The following is a 22,886-nucleotide window of genomic DNA, read 5'->3' as shown; positions in this document are numbered from 1 at the left end:
ATGTGCTATTTTGATAGAACAAATGTGTATTTCAAGTGCTATGAGTTAGTGTGTGAGTAAACCGTCAGTTTGATGTATATTATGAAATATATTTGCATGAAATATATCTATATGCTAAATCTAAATATGACTAGGATACGTTTGATGACGCTGTTGTTGTAATGTCCCCTTGTTTCCCTTGTTCACAAAAGAGATTAAAAAGGCGCTGTCTCTTTAAGGGGGAGACCGTCAGGCACCAACTGTTACATGTAAATATATTCAGAATCCGAACGAGCGAGGCGTGCCAGCAGCCAATCGCTGAGCGTCTCCAACCGCGGGAGATCCAAATTTCGCGGGACGTAATTTGGCGCTAAAATAGCACTCCTCCGTTGAGCTGATGTCAAAGCAAAGCTTCTCTGCCGGAGAGGGATTACAGACACACAGGAGCGTTTCCCACCATCGCCGGCTTTACGCGAGAACTACGAAAGGAACATCTTTAAAGCTGTGTTTACCTTTTAAAGGCAGATTTATAAAGCTGAACGACCCTGGTACGTTTAATATAAGTTATTTGCAGTATATTAAGACATAATAGCTCTCGTGCCACCACAACAAAGGACCCTGTGGAGTTTTGGAGTGTATGTCGGATGTTTTATTTATTTTTTCCTTTTTTACGTTTTTCACGCATCATTTATCTGAAACTTTAACCGGAGTTATTATACTAAATTTCATATCGTCTGTAGCATTAAGATATACTCATTCGTTTTGACGTTTGAAACCTTCTGCGGTAAACTATAGGCGTGATTTGCGTAATAAAAGAGTTTATTTTGCGTCACTTTCGCGGGTTTTCGTGCGCAAAATGATGCGGATACCCAGAGGGATTTCTCCTGCTTCTGGGAGAGGTGCAGTGTCTGGACTCTCGTGCCCACAGAAGAAAATGTTCTCCGCGGTGAGGACGGATTTTTTCAACACGGGACTTGCAAGCCCACCGATGAATTTGGTACCGGCTGGATACTTCACTCAGATCGGGAACACAACAGCTGCTGAGCAGAGACCCAACTGTTTGTACGCGACCCCCCACGGGCCCGAACCCAAGCCGGCGAGGACCTCTTCCGGGCGGCTGCCGGTAAGCCTCTTTTCCACCGCCACTCCAATTCTTGCTATTACGTTATGAATGCGCATGCTTCCTGTTTCATGTCTTAATACAATGTCATTCACTAAAACACTGCTATAGTCGCAATATGAAATCCACGAGCCGTTTCTGGCTTCGTTTTATCTGTGCCATCATCTCTGGTGTACTGAAAATCTGTCAGTTCCTCATGAATGAATGAATGAATAAAACAGGCCAGTAATTGGAGAGCGTGACCACAACACCGCATGTATATTTCAGTCATGACATTAGGATGGGACCTTTAGAGAAGAGAGAATGGCAAGCAATTTCCTTCTTAGAACAAACTACTCCTTCTAGTTTACATTAAAATACAGTACTCGTTGTTTTTAGTCTCAATATTAACCTTAGTTAGCGAAATATTTAGTCTTTGAAAGGAATGAAAACAAGGAATTGAAGTAGTTACAGCGAGTTGTTATTGTACTGTTAGTAGTTAACAGCATGCCAGTTGTTTAGCTGACATTTTCACACAAAAAGTGAGTAACGTTAGAGTTTTGAAAATGCCATATGATATAGGACTTTTATACAGTGAATGTCATTGTAAAGACAAACTTTTCACAACCCCATTTTCAAATGTGTAGCCTATAATTCAATATGACGTCCACCCTGACTTAAGGCTAATTCCATGGTTACTGTTAAAATGTATGCTAATTTATGTAATTAAATTCGGTAGGGATATGTGGTTCAGATATCAACATTATGAATACACTACTGTTTAATAAATCGGTAGTGGTTCAGATATCAACATTATGAATACACTACTGTTTAATAAATCGGTAGTGGTTCAAATATCAACATTATGAATACACTACTGTTTAATAAATCGGTAGTGGTTCAAATATCAACATTATGAATACACTACTGTTTAATAAATCGGTAGTGGTTCAAATATCAACATTATGAATACACTACTGTTTAATAAATCGGTAGTGGTTCAAATATCAACATTATGAATACACTACTGTTTAATAAATCGGTAGTGGTTCAAATATCAACATTATGAATACACTACTGTTTAATAAATCGGTAGTGGTTCAAATATCAACATTATGAATACTCTACTGTTTAATAAATCGGTAGTGGTTCAAATATCAACATTATGAATACACTACTGTTTAATAAATCGGTAGTGGTTCAAATATCAACATTATGAATACACTACTGTTTAATAAATCGGTAGTGGTTCAAATATCAACATTATGAATACTCTACTGTTTAATAAATCGGTAGTGGTTCAAATATCAACATTATGAATACACTACTGTTTAATAAATCGGTAGTGGTTCAAATATCAACATTATGAATACTCTACTGTTTAATAAATCGGTAGTGGTTCAAATATCAACATTATGAATACTCTACTGTTTAATAAATCGGTAGTGGTTCAAATATCAACATTATGAATACACTACTGTTTAATAAATCGGTAGTGGTTCAAATATCAACATTATGAATACACTACTGTTTAATAAATCGGTAGTGGTTCAAATATCAACATTATGAATACACTACTGTTTAATAAATCGGTAGTGGTTCAAATATCAACATTATGAATACTCTACTGTTTAATAAATCGGTAGTGGTTCAAATATCAACATTATGAATACACTACTGTTTAATAAATCGGTAGTGGTTCAAATATCAACACTATGAATACACTACTGTTTAATAAATCGGTAGTGGTTCAAATATCAACATTATGAATACACTACTGTTTAATAAATCGGTAGTGTCTGTACATTGTGTACAATTCAACTATGAACTGGAACAAATGCTAGGATAGCTAGCAACTAAGGAATCAGCACTTGTACCTAATTCATCTGTAGTGAAACTGAGATATAAACCTACAACAAGCAGAATATATACGTTTATATCTGAAACACTGATCACCAATGACAACAATGTGCAATTTGTCGGCAGTGGGATTTGCAGTTACCTTGACATTACTGGAAAAATGGCTAGTAGTAGGAAAATGCTATTACCAGCATCTAATGAATAACTACTAGTAAAATTGAGGGGGAAAACGTCCCTATTGCATTACTTACTAGTAAAAAAAAGTACTAGTAACATCAAAATAGACAGTTTAACTAATTAGTTTTAAGGAGTGAATATTGAGTTGGCTTGCCATAAGAGGGTTATTTCAGGGGGGAAGGTGACAGAAGCTGATAGATGGGGGAAGGGTGCTTTACAGCTTCTGAACTGGACATTATATTATATGGTTCATGCCTAATAGTAAAGCGGGGGGGTAGGGTCTTCAAAGGTAAACTCCTCACTACAGAACCGTTTATGTTTAGCAAACTATAGAACATAATGAATAAACTTGAATGCTCCCATAAAGCCACACGTTCCAGTGACCCAGGTTCACTAGACTGATCCTCAAACTGGTTATTCCCGTATTTGTATGTTTAAACTCTTGATTTCTACTGCTTTTAGATTATGTAACTGCTTTTGTAATTATCGCTCCCTTTTTTTTTCCCTGTGCCGTTGTACACCTGTCTCACCATTCGTCCTCACAGAAGCTCAACCTGTTGAAAAGGTCAAAGGGGTCAGAGTATTTGCTCCAGGAACTGCATGTGTCGAACTTCTCTCTGTGTGGCTAGCTGCTTCCAGCTGATAAACAAAAGGAATGATCACAGACTCATGCTGCAAAAATATGGGGCAGCTCTGATAACAGACTGGGCGTCTGCATTGGAGGACTGATGCACATGCCTCATAAACTCTGACGTAGATTATAATAGGCCTGTTTCAAGCCCTGTTCACACCGGGACGAATATCGACGAATCGTCCCGGTGTGAACAGGCCTTCAGACTGCTTATTTGTCTGTCAACTTAAAATGGTTTATCAGCCATAACATCATCTTATGTTAACAAATCAGGCCTTGTCCTAGCGCTTTCCCTGACTGCGTACCCTGATTTTTTTTAATCATTCCGACCTTTTTAATGTCTTTTCTGGAAACAAAAAGTGTCTAGTGAAGCTCCACATGGCATCGTTAACAACTTCCAGTTTCTCTTGTTCAGTTTTTCACACTAATGTGCTACAGTTATATCTCCTGCTGTAAAGAGCTTCACTCTTGTTTTCTGTCCCTTTTTCAGTTTGACACGAATGACACACCTGAAGCTCACATTTACCCTTAGACCTTTTGAACCTTAACTCTAAAAACTCAAATGTTAAAGGCTGCACTTTGTGCAAATAGTGATGGAGTCTATTTACACCATGTAAATAGCGACCAGATTATATTCACACTAAGTGAATAAGCATATTTTCTTAGTGATAGATGCTATTTACACCAAGTGCAAGTAGCAGTAGATTCTATTTACACTAAGAGAAAATAGCAGCATTTTTAAGCGATCTGCTATTTACACTAGTTAAATATTTATACTTATAAATAGTGGCAGATGCTGTTTGCACCTTAATGTTGTTGTACATTAAACAGTATGCAATAATAACAGAGTGTAAATGATTATATTTGTGAAAATTATTAAATGAATGCTGCCTTAATGAGACAATAAAGCCCTCCAAACCTACCCCTAACCGATAGACACTTTATTTCCAATATTTTTAACATTTTTATTAAAAAATAAATACCTTTCCGATCTGATATGTAATGTGAAAAGGGATTAGAGCAAATTTGGCAAATGGGCGGATTCAAACCTTGGGTGGGTTTGCATCAACTTCCTGCCACACATTTTACCCTTATACTACTGCTGATGTACACAAACTAGTGTCTTGCGTTCATTTGTCCTAACCAGACGTCAGTGGGCGGAGTTAGTGCAAATAGCATTTGCCAACAAGGCGGGCTATTTGCACTTAGTGTAAATAGACACTCCGGATGTTAAATTACATTTAATGAATTCTGCAGAAACTTGTTGTACCCCTGAGCCTCATTTCTTTAAAATGACTCTAAATTATAATTGACCTATCCAAATATAATTGACCTATCCTCTCCAAATACACATTTCTGGTCTTATTGTAAATGATTTATCAATGTTGCATTAAGTTCCAAAGAACAACAAAAATTAGTTTGTCTTCATAATCATTTATAATGAGGACGTTTCTTTTCTGCTGATGTTGTTCAACTTTATCCACCTTATTTTTTTAATGTGGAAGTAAGCCAGTTCCTTTGTAAAACACGATTCATTGGCCACTATAGACATTTGTCAGGTTAGACGCCGTATTGAATTTAACGCAGATGAAAACGAGGCTGTGAGGAATACAATGGCATGCACTGTTTAAAGATCCTAGATCACATAATTTTCACAGTTTTTATGTCTACTGAACATACTTTTATATTCAGTAGTGGTTGAACGGATCACTAAACTCATGGTTCGGATCATATTACTGTTTGAGTCATGGATGGGATCATTTTTTGGATCAGCAAAACTGGAAAACGTTTGCGTGACAAACCAATGTGTTTAAGATTGTGTTTGAGACTGAGATTAAGATCTGCCCCAGTTGAATATCCTTGAATATCTTACCTAAATGGTTTGCAAATGGGTTAGTAAAATTCTAAAGCCTCCAGCTAATAATTACAGTTAGTCAGTTATTGTGTGGTCAGTAACTTGGCTGGTCAAATGATCTTAAACAAGTTATGATCTTGGTTTATGATGAATCATTTGCGAATAAATCAGTCGACAAAGCTAGATTTTGCCCATTACCCCCGTTTCACTCGGCATGTAACCCTGGCAAGAAAAGGCGTTCTATTAGCTTATATTTAATGTGACCGGACAGTGTCCTTACTGCAGATTTAAGGGCATCCAACCAGAGTGAATGTTTTTGCATTTTGGAATACTCGGGGGGGTTTCACAATTCACATAATATATAGAATACATAGATGCTCACGTTTTGATGTCATCATCAGGAAATAACCTGAATTTTTTTCTGTGAAGTCTTGTACAAGCAATTATCTGTTTCCCCCACACTATCGCATTGCCAGATCATTGGTTTGCATGTAAAGAGGTAAAACAGGATATTTCAGTGATTATCAGCATATGTTTGCTTGTAAACATCAGTAATGACTGACAGTTCAGGATATTTAATAGATTTACGTTTTCCCATATCATATTTTGTTATCATAGGTTAGGTAAATGTGTTTATCAGGTCGACATTTATTTATCGACTGCACAAGCACAACAATAGTTGCAGACTACATGCTGCAGTTAATAATATCAGGGTTATTTCGGCAAGCTCCAGAGAAGGACATTAAAGACTTGAGAACTATACAATAGAGCCCAACTTCGAGGATTGAAAAGGTCATGGAGGTCGCTAGGTCTCTGGTTCATTCCAAATCTCACGTGTCCTAGATCAAGTGATCAACCACTGGTCTGGGATCACCATGCAGAAGAACACATGATTTGGTTTTGTTTCCTGACATCCTATTGACGCCCTACCAACCCCCCACCCCGTCCCCGAGTCCCTCGGGTCATTTTACCTCATTTCATTCTCTTAATTTACCTATCCCCCCTCCTGCTGGTCCTCGAGTAACCAGGTGTTGCATCAACAAGGTGGGTGATGGGCCTCAAGCTGTTTAACGTGAGTAATTCAGATCACACTGCATAGACCCATCTGGTCAAGTTTTGCATTTCAAAGTGTCATCCCCTTATGCCCTTTTCATCTGGACTTCCCCTTTAGCCTTTACCTGTGTTTCCCTTTCGTTTTGACACCTCAAAATGGGTCACAGATGCAGAATGACTTTTCTCACTCTTACACTTTGTTCGGGAGTGGCACACACGGTGTGCAGGTCATTCTCCACTCACGTGTGTCTGTAGGCGTACAGAAACCTGTTCTTTACAGACAAGATTGTGTTTGTTAAAAAGCCCTCAGATTAGTTGGAAAGTTACTCAATAACACTGTTCAGGATTTTTCATTCCCCACCTCCAGCCACAATTAGGCCATTTAGCGCAGGAGAGGGGGGGGTGTGACATGATGTGCAGTAGGCTTCAGAGAAAGAGCTTGTAAATGTCTCACAAGAAATGAAGCGGATATTAGAAATGCCAAAACAGTTTGGTAGCACTTTATTTTACAGTGTCATTGTTACATATGTAGGGCTGGGTATCGAGTTCAATACTTTTTAGGTACCGACCGAATTGCCTTGATACTATCGATTATCGTAAAAGGTTACCAAGAGAGTATTTTTTTGTGGTGCCCCCCTGAGCACTTGGTGCCCTACGCGCAGCATGTGATGCGCATAATGGGAGTGCCGGCACTGCACGGAATAAACTAAAGAGCAGAAAGTTCCTCCATATTCAACTGCAAGAAGAACTGCAGCGCGTCACATAAATGAAGCAAAACTCTGCATATATTAAGGCCTATAGAAAGCTTGAAATATCTGTTTAAAAAAACCAATTCAAAACATCGAAAACAAATACTTTGATTATGTAATCCAATTAATTGGATTACATAAATGTATTAATAAACAATTAAAATTAATGTCTCCTTGCTATTTTTACATTTATAAACATTAGGCTACTTTAGCCAGTGCTTTGCGCCAAGCTTAATGTGTGCGCTTTAGCGCAAGGCATATTCCACCCCCCCAGTACCCTATATATGACTCTTTGAGTCTGTAAAAAAAAAAAGTCAACAAACTGAAAAAAATAAAACCTAAGGTTTTTTTTAGTTAATGTAATCTTGTTACAACAGAAAAATGTATTTGGTATCGACTTCAATACAGTTCCTGAACGATACTTTTTTCAAGGTATCGGTATCGATATTGAAAGTTTTTGAACGATACCCAGCCCTATACATTTATTACATGTAGATACTGTAGTAATAGCTATAAATTATTCATAATTACATGCAACTAAGCCTCAACCAAACCCTAATCCTACCCTAACTCTATAGTAAGGACATTTATTTACTTAATATTACTCAGTACTTACTCAGGACTACTCAGTACACCTTAAAATAAAGTGTAACCAACATTTTAATAGAGCGTAAATTTGGTTACACTTTATTTTCTAACACTTTATTTTACAGTGTCATTGTTACATATGTTACATGTTAACACATGTTATAGTTTTTACCATTTTTACCATTGTAATAACAGTAAATGTATAATTACACGCAACTAACCCTAAACCAACCCTAACCATAAAGGAAGTACATGTAGTTAATTCATATTACTCAGTACTTAAATATATAATTACACTGTAACAATGACACCTTAAAATAAAGTGTATCCCTTTATTTTAAGGTGTCTTTGGTACACTGTAATTATACATTTAAGTACTGAGTAAGTACTATTATTAAACATTAAGTAACTACATGTACTTACTTAATATAGGTTTGGTTTGATTTAGGATTAGTTGCTTGTAATTATGCATAATTTATAGTTGTTAATTTAGTAACTATATGTCACACATGTAACAATGACATTGCAAAATAAAGTATTATCATGAATTGTCAAACACTATGAGACACTTGTTGCTCATTGCAGATTGCTAGATCAATATTATTCATGGTAAAACATACTCGCGGTAAATCATGAAAACGAGATTTAAACAATAAGACTAACTGTGTTGAGCTATATAACAATAATTTGTTTTCTGTAGATGAATGTATCCAAACAGTTACTCACCTGTCTAATAAAACACAATATATTAAAGCGTCTTTGGTGTTTTCAAGGTTTCTACAAAATCAAGCCTATATTTGGGATAATGTAAGTACACAAGTCAACAAAATATATAACATTGTTCTAGTGGGTTTTGGATATTCTAATTTAAAAAATTGTACATATTGTGCCTTTAAAGGCCTGTTCACACCGGGACGATTTCCGGCCGATGTTTATCGCCTCGTGACTAAACAAAGGGCGCCAATGTGAGTGTACACATTGACGCTCAAAACGGCAGACGTAAAAGCGTTATTTAACAAAAAAAAATGCCTCCGGTTTGTTTTTTTATTTTGACGCGGCACGTTAAAAACTGGCCGACCAATGAGATCAGCGCTTTTGTTCACGTGCCTGGAGCTGCTGAAGTGACAGTAAAACACGGCTTGGTGGCGCTCAAGCACAAAACGGTCTTGCCGAGCACACATTGATACGACAAAGAAGTAGTAAGTAGACAAAGAAGAAGATGAGCTGCTAATGCTGCTTGCCAGTTAGCAAAAAGTGTGTGAATGGTTTTGGCCATAGACATAATATGTCTATGCTTTGGTAAGCACGTAAATACTGTCTCTCTTCTTCTTCTGTGTGACAAGCGAGTGCCGCAGCACCACCTTGTGTACCGGGAGCGCTATCTACTGAATTGTGCACGTTCACTCGGCGCATCGCCAGTGAAAATTGCTTGGGTGTGAACACTCGCCGAAAAACGCTGGCGATAAGCACGCACGATATTCGTCCCGGTGTGTACAGGCCTTAAGAGTATTAGAATATTTTTGAAGGATCATGTGACTGAAGACTGGAGTAATGGCTGCTGAAAATTCAGCTTTGCCATCACAGGAATAAATTACATTGTATAATATATATTATAACATAAAACAGTTATTATTATAAATAATATTTCACTATTACTGTTTTTAATGTATTTTCTATCAAATAAATATAGCCTTGGAGAGCATAAGAGACCCCAAACCTTTGAACAGTCATTTTAATATGTTGTCTATAAATAAAGGACAATAAGTGGGGTTTTTTTTAAATTAATGATGAAACACCCTCTAAAAAATATTGGAAAGGATCAGGTTTTGTGTAACTTTTGTTGAAATAGCTCTTAGTAAAACATTGCAGACTATACAGGCATTGTGCCATAGCAATGTTGAGTATTTCGTTGGGTTTCATCATGATCTCTGTGAATATCTCTTTTTATTCTAGAGTGAGAAGAGAAATGGTGCAGATATGTCTTAAGTTATTTAAGTCTGTTTGCAATAATGATTATGGAATAAGAGAGATCAACCAATATTGTTTTTATGACTTGATACCGATAACTGATAATATTTTTAGATTTAAGTGTCTGATAGCAATAGCTGATATAATGAACAATGTTTGTGTTTGGATTTTTTAAAATGATGATAGCTAAATATAAGTATTATTAATATTTTAATTATATTAATAAAAGTTATTTATCTGAACCCATTCAGTTGCAAAGATCACATGCAGACCACAATTGTTGCTGTTTACAGCCACTGCATGCTGTTGTCATTTAAATTCTTATTTTATTTTGACATGCACTATATTTCCATTGTGCATTTGCCAGATACTTGTATCCAAAGCATTCAAGCAGGACATGCAGGAATATATTGATTATATTGATTATTCAATTCATGCCATACACATACGCAGTCATTTGTGCAATCCTGTTCATCCAATGCTGTGTGTGATGTTTGCTTACTCGGTGGATTTGCATATCTTTAGGAAACTCCTGAGCCTGGAGCGGTCCCACCAGTTTCTGATATAAATCTGTTATTAGTTAGTAGTGGTTAATGTTTGGAGTTCAGTAGGTACATTAAGGCTGCTCCCAGATCAGTGCTTTAGACTTGAATGATTTGGCTTCCACCCCATCCGCTCTGAGCCAGCATTTCTCACTTCTCATTTCCCACTGACACAGGAAATAGGCAGAACTAACCACAAACTCTTACGAACATGAGATGCTGCTGTTTTCGAGAAACAGAACCGCACAAAGGTCCCCCTTTCACACCCAGGTGGGGTGTGTTCATCATGAGCCAGTCTGCTGTGCTAAAGCATGGTAACAGCTGACGTTAACACAGATTTGATGAAGACGTGCTCCTGAAAGTCTTACCCAAATGCCTCTACCTTAAACTTCTAGTGGTGACTCCAGAACAACTCTTAGTTGAGACATGTAATGGTTTTTGAAACCTTGTTGCCAGGGACCCACAAATGATGATTTGAACATTCTTAAAATATAAATGCAGCTACATATGTTCAAAGATTCACCTATACTAAATAAAAATAGTAATAAAAAAATTGTGAATTTAAGTTGTTGATTTTTATATTTTCATTGCACTGATTAGGGCTGTCAAAATGGCTGAAAAACCAAATTAGAATTTTATATATTACTAATATTGAAATTTAAAAGGCTCAATTTCAGTTAAGTTTTCTCCTGAGGCTACAAGAGGGCGCAATGAGCAAAATGTAATATTTTGATTATTACATTTTCATTAAATGATTATAAATCAAATATGATTTAGTAAATTGCATAAATACATGATGCTGTTCAATAAATGCATAGTTTATGCATGGTTTAAAGCTGAAGCGCAGATCAGGACTTTTTTGCGTTTAAAAACATGAGATGCAATGGAACGGGGAAAAAACCCCACAAAGTCTAGAGACAATAGTCAAATATATCCGTCTAGAGCTTGTGTAAAGAGAAAATAATGGAAAAGTAGAACTGAAAATGCATTCTGTGTTTATTTTAAATTCAATGAATATTTGAATGTTAATTTGTCAGCCCTAGCACTAACGTGTGTGTGTGTGTGTGTGTGTGTGTGTGTGTGTGTGTGTGTGTGTGTGTGTGTGTGTGTGTGTGTGTGTGTGTGTGTGTGTGTGTGTGTGTGTGTGTGTGTGTGTGTGTGTGTGTGTGTGTGTGTGTGTGTGTGTGTGTGTGTGTGTGTGTGTGTGTGTGTGTGTGTGTGTGTGTGTGTGTGTGTGTGTGTGTGTGTGTGTGTGTGTGTGTGTGTGTGTGTGTGTGTGTGGGGAGCCATTAGAAAAAGGAAAAAAGCAAAAAGAAAGGAAGGGGAAACCAAAGAAAACGGAAAGATTGCACTCCTCCTCTCCCCCTACCACCTGCTCAGCAGCTCCAGATGTCAGTGACAGGTGTAGATGTTTAGGTCAGGGCAGTGCAAACATTTTTACAGACGCTCACGCACACAGGATAAGTGTACTGTTCTCCGCACATGCTCAGTGTCAATAGACCCTTTTCACAGACTGTGATGACGCGTTTTAACGGTTATCAATATAGCAAATCCTGCTAAAATTTTTGTATTTTCGTAAAAATAAACAAAAAAATACATTTATAACACTAATACTTTGCATTTTATTACTTTTGCATCAAATTACAAAAAACAAGTTACCGCTGCTGTGAGGGTGTTTCTAATACAGCGTCTATGGGAGTGATGGTAAAAATTAACATATTTCTCTCTTTTGACTGCCGTCATTAATCTCACTCTATTTTTTTCCCTCCTTTTGAAAGTTGTGAAATCACTACTGTGTCGTTTTTCTTTTGCTATTTGAGCAAATGGGCACACAAAAAAATATTTAATGTATTCTCTCATTCACAGCTATAATATTTAACCTATGACGACTTCTGCTCTGAGAAACCCGGAAATGTGAAAAGGGTCTTTTACAGAAGTATTTTGTCTCGAGTGAACTGCAGTCCTGAATGGCATTGGAAATCAAACAGGAATGTGTTGGTGTAGGTTTCCATGTCCGTTGGCTTCTTTAAATGAGTTCTTTGTGAAGCTGGGTTCCTGAAACAAACCCATCTGCCCGGTGTGGAATGCTAAAGATTTCAGAAATGTGTTAACGTTCAGGTCATGCCCTTCTTAAAGGTTTTAATGGTAAAAGATTTGAATTAATACAGATGATCAGGCTCAAAGATCATTCAAAACCCATCTCACAATATCAGGTTCTCAGTAAAGGTAGTTCTGTTTGTTAGATAAATACAGGTGCTAAATGCAGGTGATAGTGAAAGACACTTTGCAACCTGATCAATGAAGCCACGTTCAAATAGTGGTTCCTATTTTTAGTGTAAACACTAATGCATTCTGACCAGTTTCAGACAAAGGGCTTCCTACTCGCCTGTCAATCGTCCATTATGGTAAAGTAAGTGTATGCCACGTTATGAAAAAAAAAAAAAAAAGAATAAACGCAGGCATGGATGAATCATTCATGTTTTTTTGACCTTATCAAAATGTCAAACTTGATCTTCTGGTGAAACGACAGACTTCTCTTGCTGAAGTATGACTCTCATTCCTCAAGTCCTCACCCTACATAAATCAGTTTTACTCGGATCTACGGCACAATACGGGAGAAAAGATCTGTCTCTACTTACATTACATTGAAACTTTGCCAGTTGCATGTGTTTTGATATGTTCAAAAACATACTTTGTGTAAATCGCATTAGTGGTCAGTCAGGTGACCCTCTCAAGGAAGAGCGGACAAGAACTTGGTTTTTTTTAGGATGGGGTCAGATGTAAGGTGGCAGTGTATATTTGGGCACTTGAGAAAAGAGATGAAATTGTTCTTGAGTTCTTTTCAACCCTCCTTGAAAACTGAACAATGTTTAGTTTAGAAAATGTAATGCCACCTCCACTGAAAGCAAGGACACAATGCTAAACTAGGAGCTATGTTCATTCAGATGATTTGGTGAATCGGCATCTTCTAAAGGCAGATATAATGAGCATTCTTTTGTTGTCTGTCTTTCCCAGGCCAAGAGGAGACTAGATCTGGAAGAGCCACTTTATCTCCCAGAATTCCGCACACCAAAAGGGAAGGGAAACTCTGCATGTGCGAGGGCACCAAGCCCTAAAAGTGAGTGCAACAGAATGATCTGCAACTAATGTAAACACAATCACTGTTGGGACAAATAGACCTTTGTTGATTCCAAGACTACAGTTTCCATATTTTGACTGAGGTGCCGGAAGTTTCTACCTGTTTTAGGGCCTCAAATCATAATGGTTTGAAAAGTAAACACACCTGTTTAAGCCTCTCTTGCTCTTCTTGTAGGAACTGCAGCTGGTAATACTCAAACTATAATTGAAAGAATGGCTCTTTTGTATCTCTGTCTAGCTCCCAAGTCTCCAGGGGAACGCACCCGTTATGACACTTCCCTCGGCCTGCTGACTAAGAAATTTGTGGGCTTGCTGAGCGAATCGGCTGACGGGGTTCTGGATCTGAACTGGGCCACAGAGGTTCTGGAGGTTCAGAAGAGACGCATTTACGACATTACCAATGTTCTGGAGGGAGTGCAGCTCATCCGGAAGAAATCCAAAAACAACATCCAGTGGCTGTGAGTGTGTTCGATTGTCAACCAGAGTGATAAATGCTCATATTTGATTTGACTGATTAGATGCATGACATGAACTCTTAAGATGGTCCCCTTTTCCTGTTTGACAACTTCCTGTAGGTCTTAACAAATGTTTTTTCAGGCAGGATCACGATCCATGATCTTATCACAATTCTTTTTCATGTTGATTTTTAAGACTATATTGCATGTCATTGAGCAATACAGCCAAACTAGTTTCCCTATTTTAAAGGAGCACTCTAGTTTATTTCACAAAATAGGCTAATTTTCCAACTCCCCTAGAGTTAAACAGTCAGACTGATCTGAAATAGCGTGTGTATGACACACCAATTCGCTATGCCTTTTTGGCATGTTATCGAGACGCATAATCGCTTTTTACTGTGTTTATCAACGCCGTTTCATTCTATCCCCCTACACTGCTCCTACCCCTAAACCTACCCATCACACACACACGCACACATATACACACACACGCACACATATACACACACACACACACACACACACTGCCACTGCCCCTGCCCCTAAACCTACCCATCACACACACACGCACACATACACACACACTGCCCCTGCCCCTAAACCTACCCATCACAAGAAACATTCTGCATTTTTACATTTTCAAAAAAGCATCATTTAGTATGTTTATAAATCCATTCACGCGGAATCACACGGCGTACACATACACGCGGAATCACACGCCATACACATACACGCGGAATCACATGGCGTAGACATACACGCGGAATCACACGCCGTACACATACACGCGGAATCACATGGCGTAGACATACACGTGGAATCACATGGCGTAGACATACACGCGGAATCACACGCCGTACACATACACGCGGAATCACATGGCGTACACATACACGCGGAATCACACGCCGTACACATACACGCGGAATCACACGCCGTACACATACACGCGGAATCACACGCCGTACACATACACGCGGAATCACATGGCGTAGACATACACGTGGAATCACACGGCGTACACATACACGTGGAATCACACGGCGTAGACATACACGTGGAATCACACGGCGTACACATACACGCGGAAGCACACGGCGTACACATACACGCGGAATCACACGGCGTACACATACACGCGGAATCACATGGCGTAGACATACACGTGGAATCACATGGCGTACACATACACGCGGAATCACATGGCGTAGACATACACGTGGAATCACACGGCGTACACATACACGCGGAATCACATGGCGTAGACATACACGCGGAATCACATGGCGTACACATACACGCGGAATCACATGGCGTAGACATACACGTGGAATCACATGGCGTACACATACACGCGGAATCACATGGCGTAGACATACACGTGGAATCACACGGCGTACACATACACGCGGAATCACATGGCGTAGACATACACGTGGAATCACACGGCGTACACATACACGCGGAATCACACGCCGTACACATACACGCGGAATCACATGGCGTACACATACACGCGGAATCACACGCCGTACACATACACGCGGAATCACATGGCGTAGACATACACGTGGAATCACACGGCGTAGACATACACGCGGAATCACACGGCGTACACATACACGCGGAATCACATGGCGCAGACATACACGTGGAATCACACGGCGTAGACATACACGCGGAATCACATGGCGCAGACATACACGTGGAATCACACGGCGTAGACATACACACGGAATCACACGGTGTACACATACACGCGGAATCACATGGCGTAGACATACACGCGGAATCACACGGCGTAGACATACACGTGGAATCACACGGCGTAGACATACACGTGGAATCACACGGCGTAGACATACACGTGGAATCACACGGCGTAGACATACACGCGGAATCACACGGCGTACACATACACGCGGAATCACATGGCGTACACATACACGCGGAATCACATGGCATACACATACACGCGGAATCACATGGCGTAGACATACACGCGGAATCACATGGCGTAGACATACACAAGGAATCACATGGCGTAGACATACACGCGGAATCACATGGCGTAGACATACACGCGGAGATGATGGTTCGTTTCGGCGAACACATACACGCGGAATCACACAGCGTAGACATACACGCGGAGATGATGGTTCGTTTCGGCGAACACATACACGCGGAATCACACAGCGTAGACATACACGCGGAGATGATGGTTCGTTTCGGCGAACACATACACGCGGAATCACACGGCGTAGACATACACGCGGAGATGATGTTAGTTTCGGCGTAACCATACACGCGGAATCACACTGCGTAGGCATACACGCGGATAGCTCAAAATGCGTACAGATAACACGCCATTTGGCTTTAGAAAGTGGTGTGTATGTTTACGCAAAGTCATGATGTCATGTTGAAACAGTTGAGTTTTACCATTTTCGAATCCATTCAGCCGATCTCTGGGTCTGGCGGTAGCACATTTACCATAGCTTAGCATAGATCATTGAATCTGATTAGACCGATAGCATCTCGCTCAAAAAAATGACCAAAGATTTTCGATATTTTTCCTATTTAAAACTTGACTCTTCTGTAGTTACATTGTGTACTAAGACTAAAATAACGCCAACATTTTCCTATTTACATGTTGTGATGTGTATAGTTAGCCTACATCGTGTACTAAGACCGACAGAAAATAAAAAGTTGCGATTTTCTAGACCGATATGGCTAGGAACTATACTCTCATTCCTGCGTAATAATCAAGTAACTTTGCTGCCGTACCATGGGTGCAGAGGCGCAACTTTAGGCACCAACTTTAATTTCTAGAGGATCGAGTGACGCTGAACATACAATCCATGCGTATGTTATTAATTATCATGGTTTCATCATAGTTTCAAACAGTATGTTCTCTCTATGTTGTGTGCTTTAGGGTCAGTGGTGTGTATGAGGGGTCATCCTGCAATTCAGAGAAGACCAGCGCTCTCAAGAAAGAGCTTTCTGAGCTGGACAGGCAGGAGAAAGCTCTGGACGACCTCATTCAGTCCAGCTCAACACGTCTACGAGAACTGACAGAGAACAAGGACAACCAAAGATATCCTTTCATTGTGTGTGGAGTGTTTGTACTCTGAAGAACTGAGGACTGGTTTGTCTCCTTCACGTCTGTGTGCTTGCTCATACATGCTGTTCAAACAGCATGCATCTCTGCAGCCAAACACTTACGTGGCTTAGATACCCATGATCAATATTTTTGCATTTCTCTTAATTGTGAGTCTTTATAGTTCAGTTCATTTGAAATGCAATGACGTTTTCATGACTGAACTGTCAGTCATTTTTAAAAGCTGTTTGTCCTTAACTCAAGCTCACATTAGGATATGTGACCTATCAGGACATTCGTACCATAACCAGCTTGAAAGATCAAACTGTGATAGCTGTGAAAGCACCAACTGAAACCAAACTGGAAGTTCCAGAAGCATCCGAGGTCAGTATTCATCTTGTTAGAGTACTCTTCCCAAAGGGCGCGTAAGCATTTGAAATTAAAGCAGCCTTCTGTCAGTGAGTTTCATATTTTTATTAATATATATAATCCTGCTGCATTCCAAACAACACAAATAATGGCGAGACCACACACTGCAAGTATAACATCAAGCAAAGTGCGTGTTTCTCACAGCGCATCATGTGCAATGAAGCCTGTAAATGTCCCTGTAATTCGCTTCAACCTTTCCAAACATTTTGAAAGATTATTTTGTGGAAGGTTCGAGTGGTGTGTGTGTGTGTGCGAGGAATTGGAAGCCAGCAGAATAATTTCTAAAGAACATTGCACATATGCAGTTAAAAACTAAGCTCTCGGTCTAGGATCGTTGGAGAGAGAATCACGATGCATCGTTTTTTGTTTTGTTTTTTTCCATCCTCCCACCCCTAATATACAGCATGTTATATGCATATGTGTGTGTGGGTCAGTAGAAGGGAAACACTGTCACATCAACGGAGTACGATGCCCATCATAAATCAAAGCACGTGACAGTGGTCGGAGGAGATCCTGAAAAACATGACAGAATGGACGATGCTCGTCTGTAATTGCGGTACACAAGCGGCGGTTCAGTGTGAAAGCACAATGGGTCCATGCTGCCCTTGCTCTGCATACCCACAGCTTCTGCGCTGCCTCTGCTGTGCTTGAGCATCAGTGTGAAACTGCCGTTAATCCAAACCTAACGTAGTTTCAAAGGCCAGCTTGAGTTCCTGCCCTGAGCTTGTTTATACTGGTTGCTGTTGGTCAAACTAGTTAAGAATCCTGAATTTTTTATTCTACCAACTTTGTAACACATGCAATGTACCATTACAGCTGTCGATATGAACGAGTTACGAGTAAGTGTTGATTATAGCATTATTTTTAGATATTTTCCTATCATATGAAAAGCGTCAGTGACGCGCATTGAGTACACAGCGCAAACAAAGACACAACAGCAGTAATCGAATGTAATCCAGTTTATTGTGGGGCTAGGCTGGCTAGCCCGGATATGCTCACGCTTACCCCCCTTCTGCTTAATCTCGCACCGCGTATGGCGCCTCCGCTGTGGGCCAGATGCAGTACTGGGGGTCGGGGATGTTGAAGGCCGACCGGCCAGTGCAGCCCTAGCTTCGGCGTGTGTGAGGTTTATCTCTAAAGAGATGTGAGTCTGCCGATGTTGAGCAGAAACTCACGACTATATGCACATTTTAGAACAGATAGACGCGATGAGGACGTACAAAAACACTGACACAAACAAACAAATATGGCGCTTGCATGGGCGTGCCAAATTCTCTGGGCGGAGGAAAGGGAGGTAACCATTCCTGTTATGACCTCTCATCGCTGCTTGAAGCTTTAATTTGGTGTATTTTTCATTTATCTGCCTGTGATTTTTAGTTGTTACCCAAACGGAATAATTTAATATTGTATTAAAGTCTTGCAGTTAGATTTAAAATGTTTTGTTTTGATCAGGGCTTAAAAATGGGAAAAAATATCAATCGGTTCACTCCGAGCAGAATCGATATTATAGCGTTTCCGTTTTTTCGTTCCTCAATAAACATTACTGTTCCGAAAACGGTTTGATTTGAAAAAATACCGGTTAATAACGTTATTTTAATTTAGCTTATACTTTAAACAAATATGTATAAATAGTCTTATTTTTCACTCAATAATTGGTATAACGCATGGTAATTAAACTTAAATGGTAATTAAAACCACAACAGAAATACATGCATTAATTACAAAGCATAAACAGCGGACCTGTTTTAATGGAGCGTTAGACAATCGAAAGTGGCCTCTTATGTCTAATTCTTTTCAGAAGAGTGATAACATTCTTTGTTCATAACTTTTTTTCAACACGACTTGTTTTAAAAATTGCATGAATAAAGGATAAATAAACTGGATAACCATTGCTCTTTTAATGCACCGTCAACTGCTAATTTCAAAGCAAACACTGCGCAACACGTCCTTGCATCACATAATCAAATTCAGTCAGCTAATAAAGCTTGATCATTTAATGCAATATAACATACCATTTAATACGAAGCATCAACCGTTTATATAGAAAACATTGACCTGTCCTGTATTGGCAATCTGAAAGACTATAGGAAAAATGTTTGATAGATGCTAGTAGCCTACTTGGATAGGCTTAAACGGAATCCAAAAAACTAGCCTAAATCAGTCTATTTGAGCTTAAAGTCCATACTGCTTATTTAAACGTTCGAAAAGAATGTCCTCCAATACCTGCACATTCATTGTAGACCTCAGCGGGGAAAGAAATGTACTTGAGGCATGAAAATGCCCGCTCTACACTGACTTGCGTACCGGTAGATTCATAGTTGACTGGTGCGCGGGCATTTCACTCACGCTTGATCCGTCAACGTCACATGCTGTACTACTCTATTCATTATTGGTCACTGCCAAATTAAAATATTAAAAGAACGATAAAATGACGTTATTAACCGGTTAATGGTCATTTCAAATTAACGTTTCTGTTCAGAACGATTCAAATTGATTTTGATTTCGTTTTCGTTCCTCTTAAAATTTCGTTAGTTTCCGGTTTTCGTTTTCGTTCCTTGAACCGGTTCAGAGCTCTGGTTTTGATATTACATTATGATAAATGATGTTGATTTTGATGATAATTATGATGATAATTGTTAATGCTGCCTACTTTTCCTTCACTTAGGGCTCGCTGCAGATTTACCTAAAGAGCAAGAACGGCCCAATTGAAGTGTACTTGTGTCCTGAAGAATGTTTGGAGGATGCTAGTCCCGTCAAGAACGCCACACCCAGAAAAGATTACCCACAATCCCCCAGTGCCACCACACCCTCTGCTGTCTTCCCACCTGCCAAACCCCAGCCAGTCGAAGGTGAGACAATTACCAGGAACTTGCTAAGCTAATAGTGTTGAAAAGTATTTTGGAGCCAGTAACAAAAGTTTACATTTTAAATGTTTCAGTTGAATAAGTTCTAGTGGGGACTTTCTATGAATAAAGAGCCGTGTATCGCAATCCATCTACAAAACTTTGCTACAAGCTTTATCTTAGTGAATAGGTTGTTTTTGATAATCCTAGCTATCGAATTGCTTGCTGAATGGAGTCTATTTCTTCGTACAGGTTTGCCGTCAAAGCCTCAGCCATCAATGACAGACACTAGCGGTAATACCTCCCTGCTCGACGTGGAGGGGATTCTGGATCTTCCTCCCAGCCTTCTGCAAATCACCGAAGACCAGCTGCCAGGGATGGCCTTCACATCCGACACCTCTGGGCCTTTTGTTAACTTCTCTCCTCAACTCGACTACCTCTGGGGTCTGGAGGACGGAGAAGGCGTATCTGACTTCTTTGACACTTATGATCTGGGAGATCTCCTCAAAACATGAGGCATCCAGCGTAACGAAACGCATTCAGTTGTAGTTAGTTTAATTCAAACACAGATCCTATGAAGTTTTGAAACACTCCTTCACATTATGACATTCGTATAAAATGCACTACTGAATTGGCTTAATTGTTTCCGTTTCTGAGACGGTAAATTTGGGATGAGGCTGTGTCTTAATATTTTAACTTCTTTAGTAATTAGAATCAGACAATATTGTCAACAAGCACCCTCTAGAGGAGATTCGTGTTAGGTTTAGTACACTATGAAGCCATATTTTTATTTCTGTCAGCCATATTACCTACAGTTATGGTATTTATGCTTGTATAGTTTAGTTTTTGAGAAAACAACTATTGATTTGTCATGTGATTAATTATTTCAATTTTATTTTAAGTTAAATGTTCGCCTATTAGCATTGTTTTTGGTCATTATTACTTAAGGATTGACCAAAAAAAATCAGGCCTATGTATTTGCCTTGTCTAGGTATGAGCTTGAACTGTTTATTAGTAATTCTTGAATGAGATGTGTGGAACTCAGGTCATTTTAAAGCTTTTCTAGAGCTTGAATTATTGTAGTAATGTCAAACATTGCCAGTAGAGGGCTGTGTGACCATATTTTTCAGTTGTCGGTGCTTCTGCAGATATGTAGGCTAGTGATTTGAGTTGTTATAGACTGAAGATTTGAGAGCATGTATGGAGGGCATCTGCTTCATATTCAGATCCTTTCAGTCAAGAAACAGTGCTCAGATATTAAGAAATGGGTGCTTGTCTGTTCATTCTACCTCCATCTTTTAGTTTTAGACATCTTGTCACAGTGGGATTTCCTACAGCACTGAAGAATAATTATGTAGTACTACATAATGCCTCGAGAAACAAGGTTGTACCGCTGACACGTCTGTTTATTAAAACCTCAGGGAATGTGCAGATTTGGCAGCTGATTTTTTTTACATTTCCAAATGATTAACTGGTGCTTTTTCTAGTCTGTTTGATGCCTGTAGAATCAGTTTTTCCTGAAATTATGGTAATGGCGTTCTCAGGGTTCACTTCTCCACTCTCTGAGTAGGTTAGGGACCTTTAATGGGATCTGGCAGAGACCTTTGATACTGTTTGAACACTGAACTGCTGGGAATACAAAGTGAACTTTGTTTCCAGGGTTTTTTTTCTCTCCCCCTTTTAGAGTTGGGATTCTTGCCACACCTGAATGGTAGGTTTTATAGCTGCAGAGACGAAGCAGAACTTAACCGTTTCAATCTGGTGTGTGTAGAAATACACTTATTGAAAACACCCATCTTAAATGCAGAGCACATTTGATTTGGGAAAACGTTACAACTAGATAACCACACCCAGTTCTGCAGTGAAATAATTCTTCTGCAGCAAACATTTCTCAGTGAGACTGAACAAATATGAACACAAATTCTAGAAAACTGATTGGTTGAGTCAGCATTTGTCAAGGGGTTGGGGTGGGTTTAAGAGCAGTTGTTAATCAGATTTGATATTTGATTAACTTGAACATGCCTTTTGAAATGTGTACAAAAGTTTTATCTGCTTCATGCAACGGTCCCAAATGCGGACAACTGTCCTGTCCTAACAAACTTGAAAAGTGTGTGTCTGTATATGCATGAGCGTGTTGAAGTGTGTACTAAAAGTTGGCAGTTTTGTGCATTTGTTTGTAGTTTGTAGTTTTGAGGGGGAGGGGGGGTTCTCATTGTTTGGGATGTTTTTAAATAAGCATTATGTTTTTAAATTGTACAGTATAATAATTTTGTATTTATAGGTTTTGTATTTGAAGGAAAATGGTAATTGTCTCAGGATGTGTCATTTTTATAAAGACCGTCTGTTTAACAGGCAGCACTTAATATTTGATATTGTGGTGTTTAAATGAATAAAGCCCTGGTGTAAAACTCAAAGTAGTATTT

The 22,886-nt window shown here is 39.2% G+C and overlaps 1 protein-coding gene across 1 annotated transcript; it reads left to right on the top strand.

Moving 5' to 3' along the window:
* Nucleotides 1-378: 378 nt before the first annotated feature.
* Nucleotides 379-22,886, top strand: e2f2 (E2F transcription factor 2). The gene is made up of 7 exons (XM_079833785.1): nucleotides 379-1,102; nucleotides 13,517-13,619; nucleotides 13,878-14,097; nucleotides 17,027-17,188; nucleotides 17,461-17,575; nucleotides 20,286-20,469; nucleotides 20,716-22,886. Exons 1-7 carry the CDS (start codon nucleotides 836-838, stop codon nucleotides 20,976-20,978), a joined length of 1,314 nt encoding a protein of 437 aa, XP_079689911.1. The 5' UTR covers nucleotides 379-835; the 3' UTR covers nucleotides 20,979-22,886.

This window comes from Gobio gobio (assembly GCF_949357685.1).
Source record: "Gobio gobio genome assembly, chromosome: 13".
Classification (NCBI taxonomy): Eukaryota; Metazoa; Chordata; class Actinopteri; order Cypriniformes; family Gobionidae; genus Gobio; species Gobio gobio.
The sequence above is the reverse complement of the archived record's forward strand: the minus strand, read 5'-3'. Positions and strand labels throughout refer to the sequence as shown.

What these genes read in the sequence shown, in the direction of transcription:
- e2f2 (XM_079833785.1), top strand. Translation starts at nt 836, where the DNA reads ATGATGCGGATACCCAGAGGGATTTCTCCTGCTTCTGGGAGAGGTGCA. An exon ending in GAGGGCACCAAGCCCTAAAA is followed by an intron (nt 13,620 to 13,877) that starts GTGAGTGCAACA and finishes ATCTCTGTCTAG; the next exon opens with CTCCCAAGTCTCCAGGGGAA. An exon ending in AAGTTCCAGAAGCATCCGAG is followed by an intron (nt 17,576 to 20,285) that starts GTCAGTATTCAT and finishes TCCTTCACTTAG; the next exon opens with GGCTCGCTGCAGATTTACCT.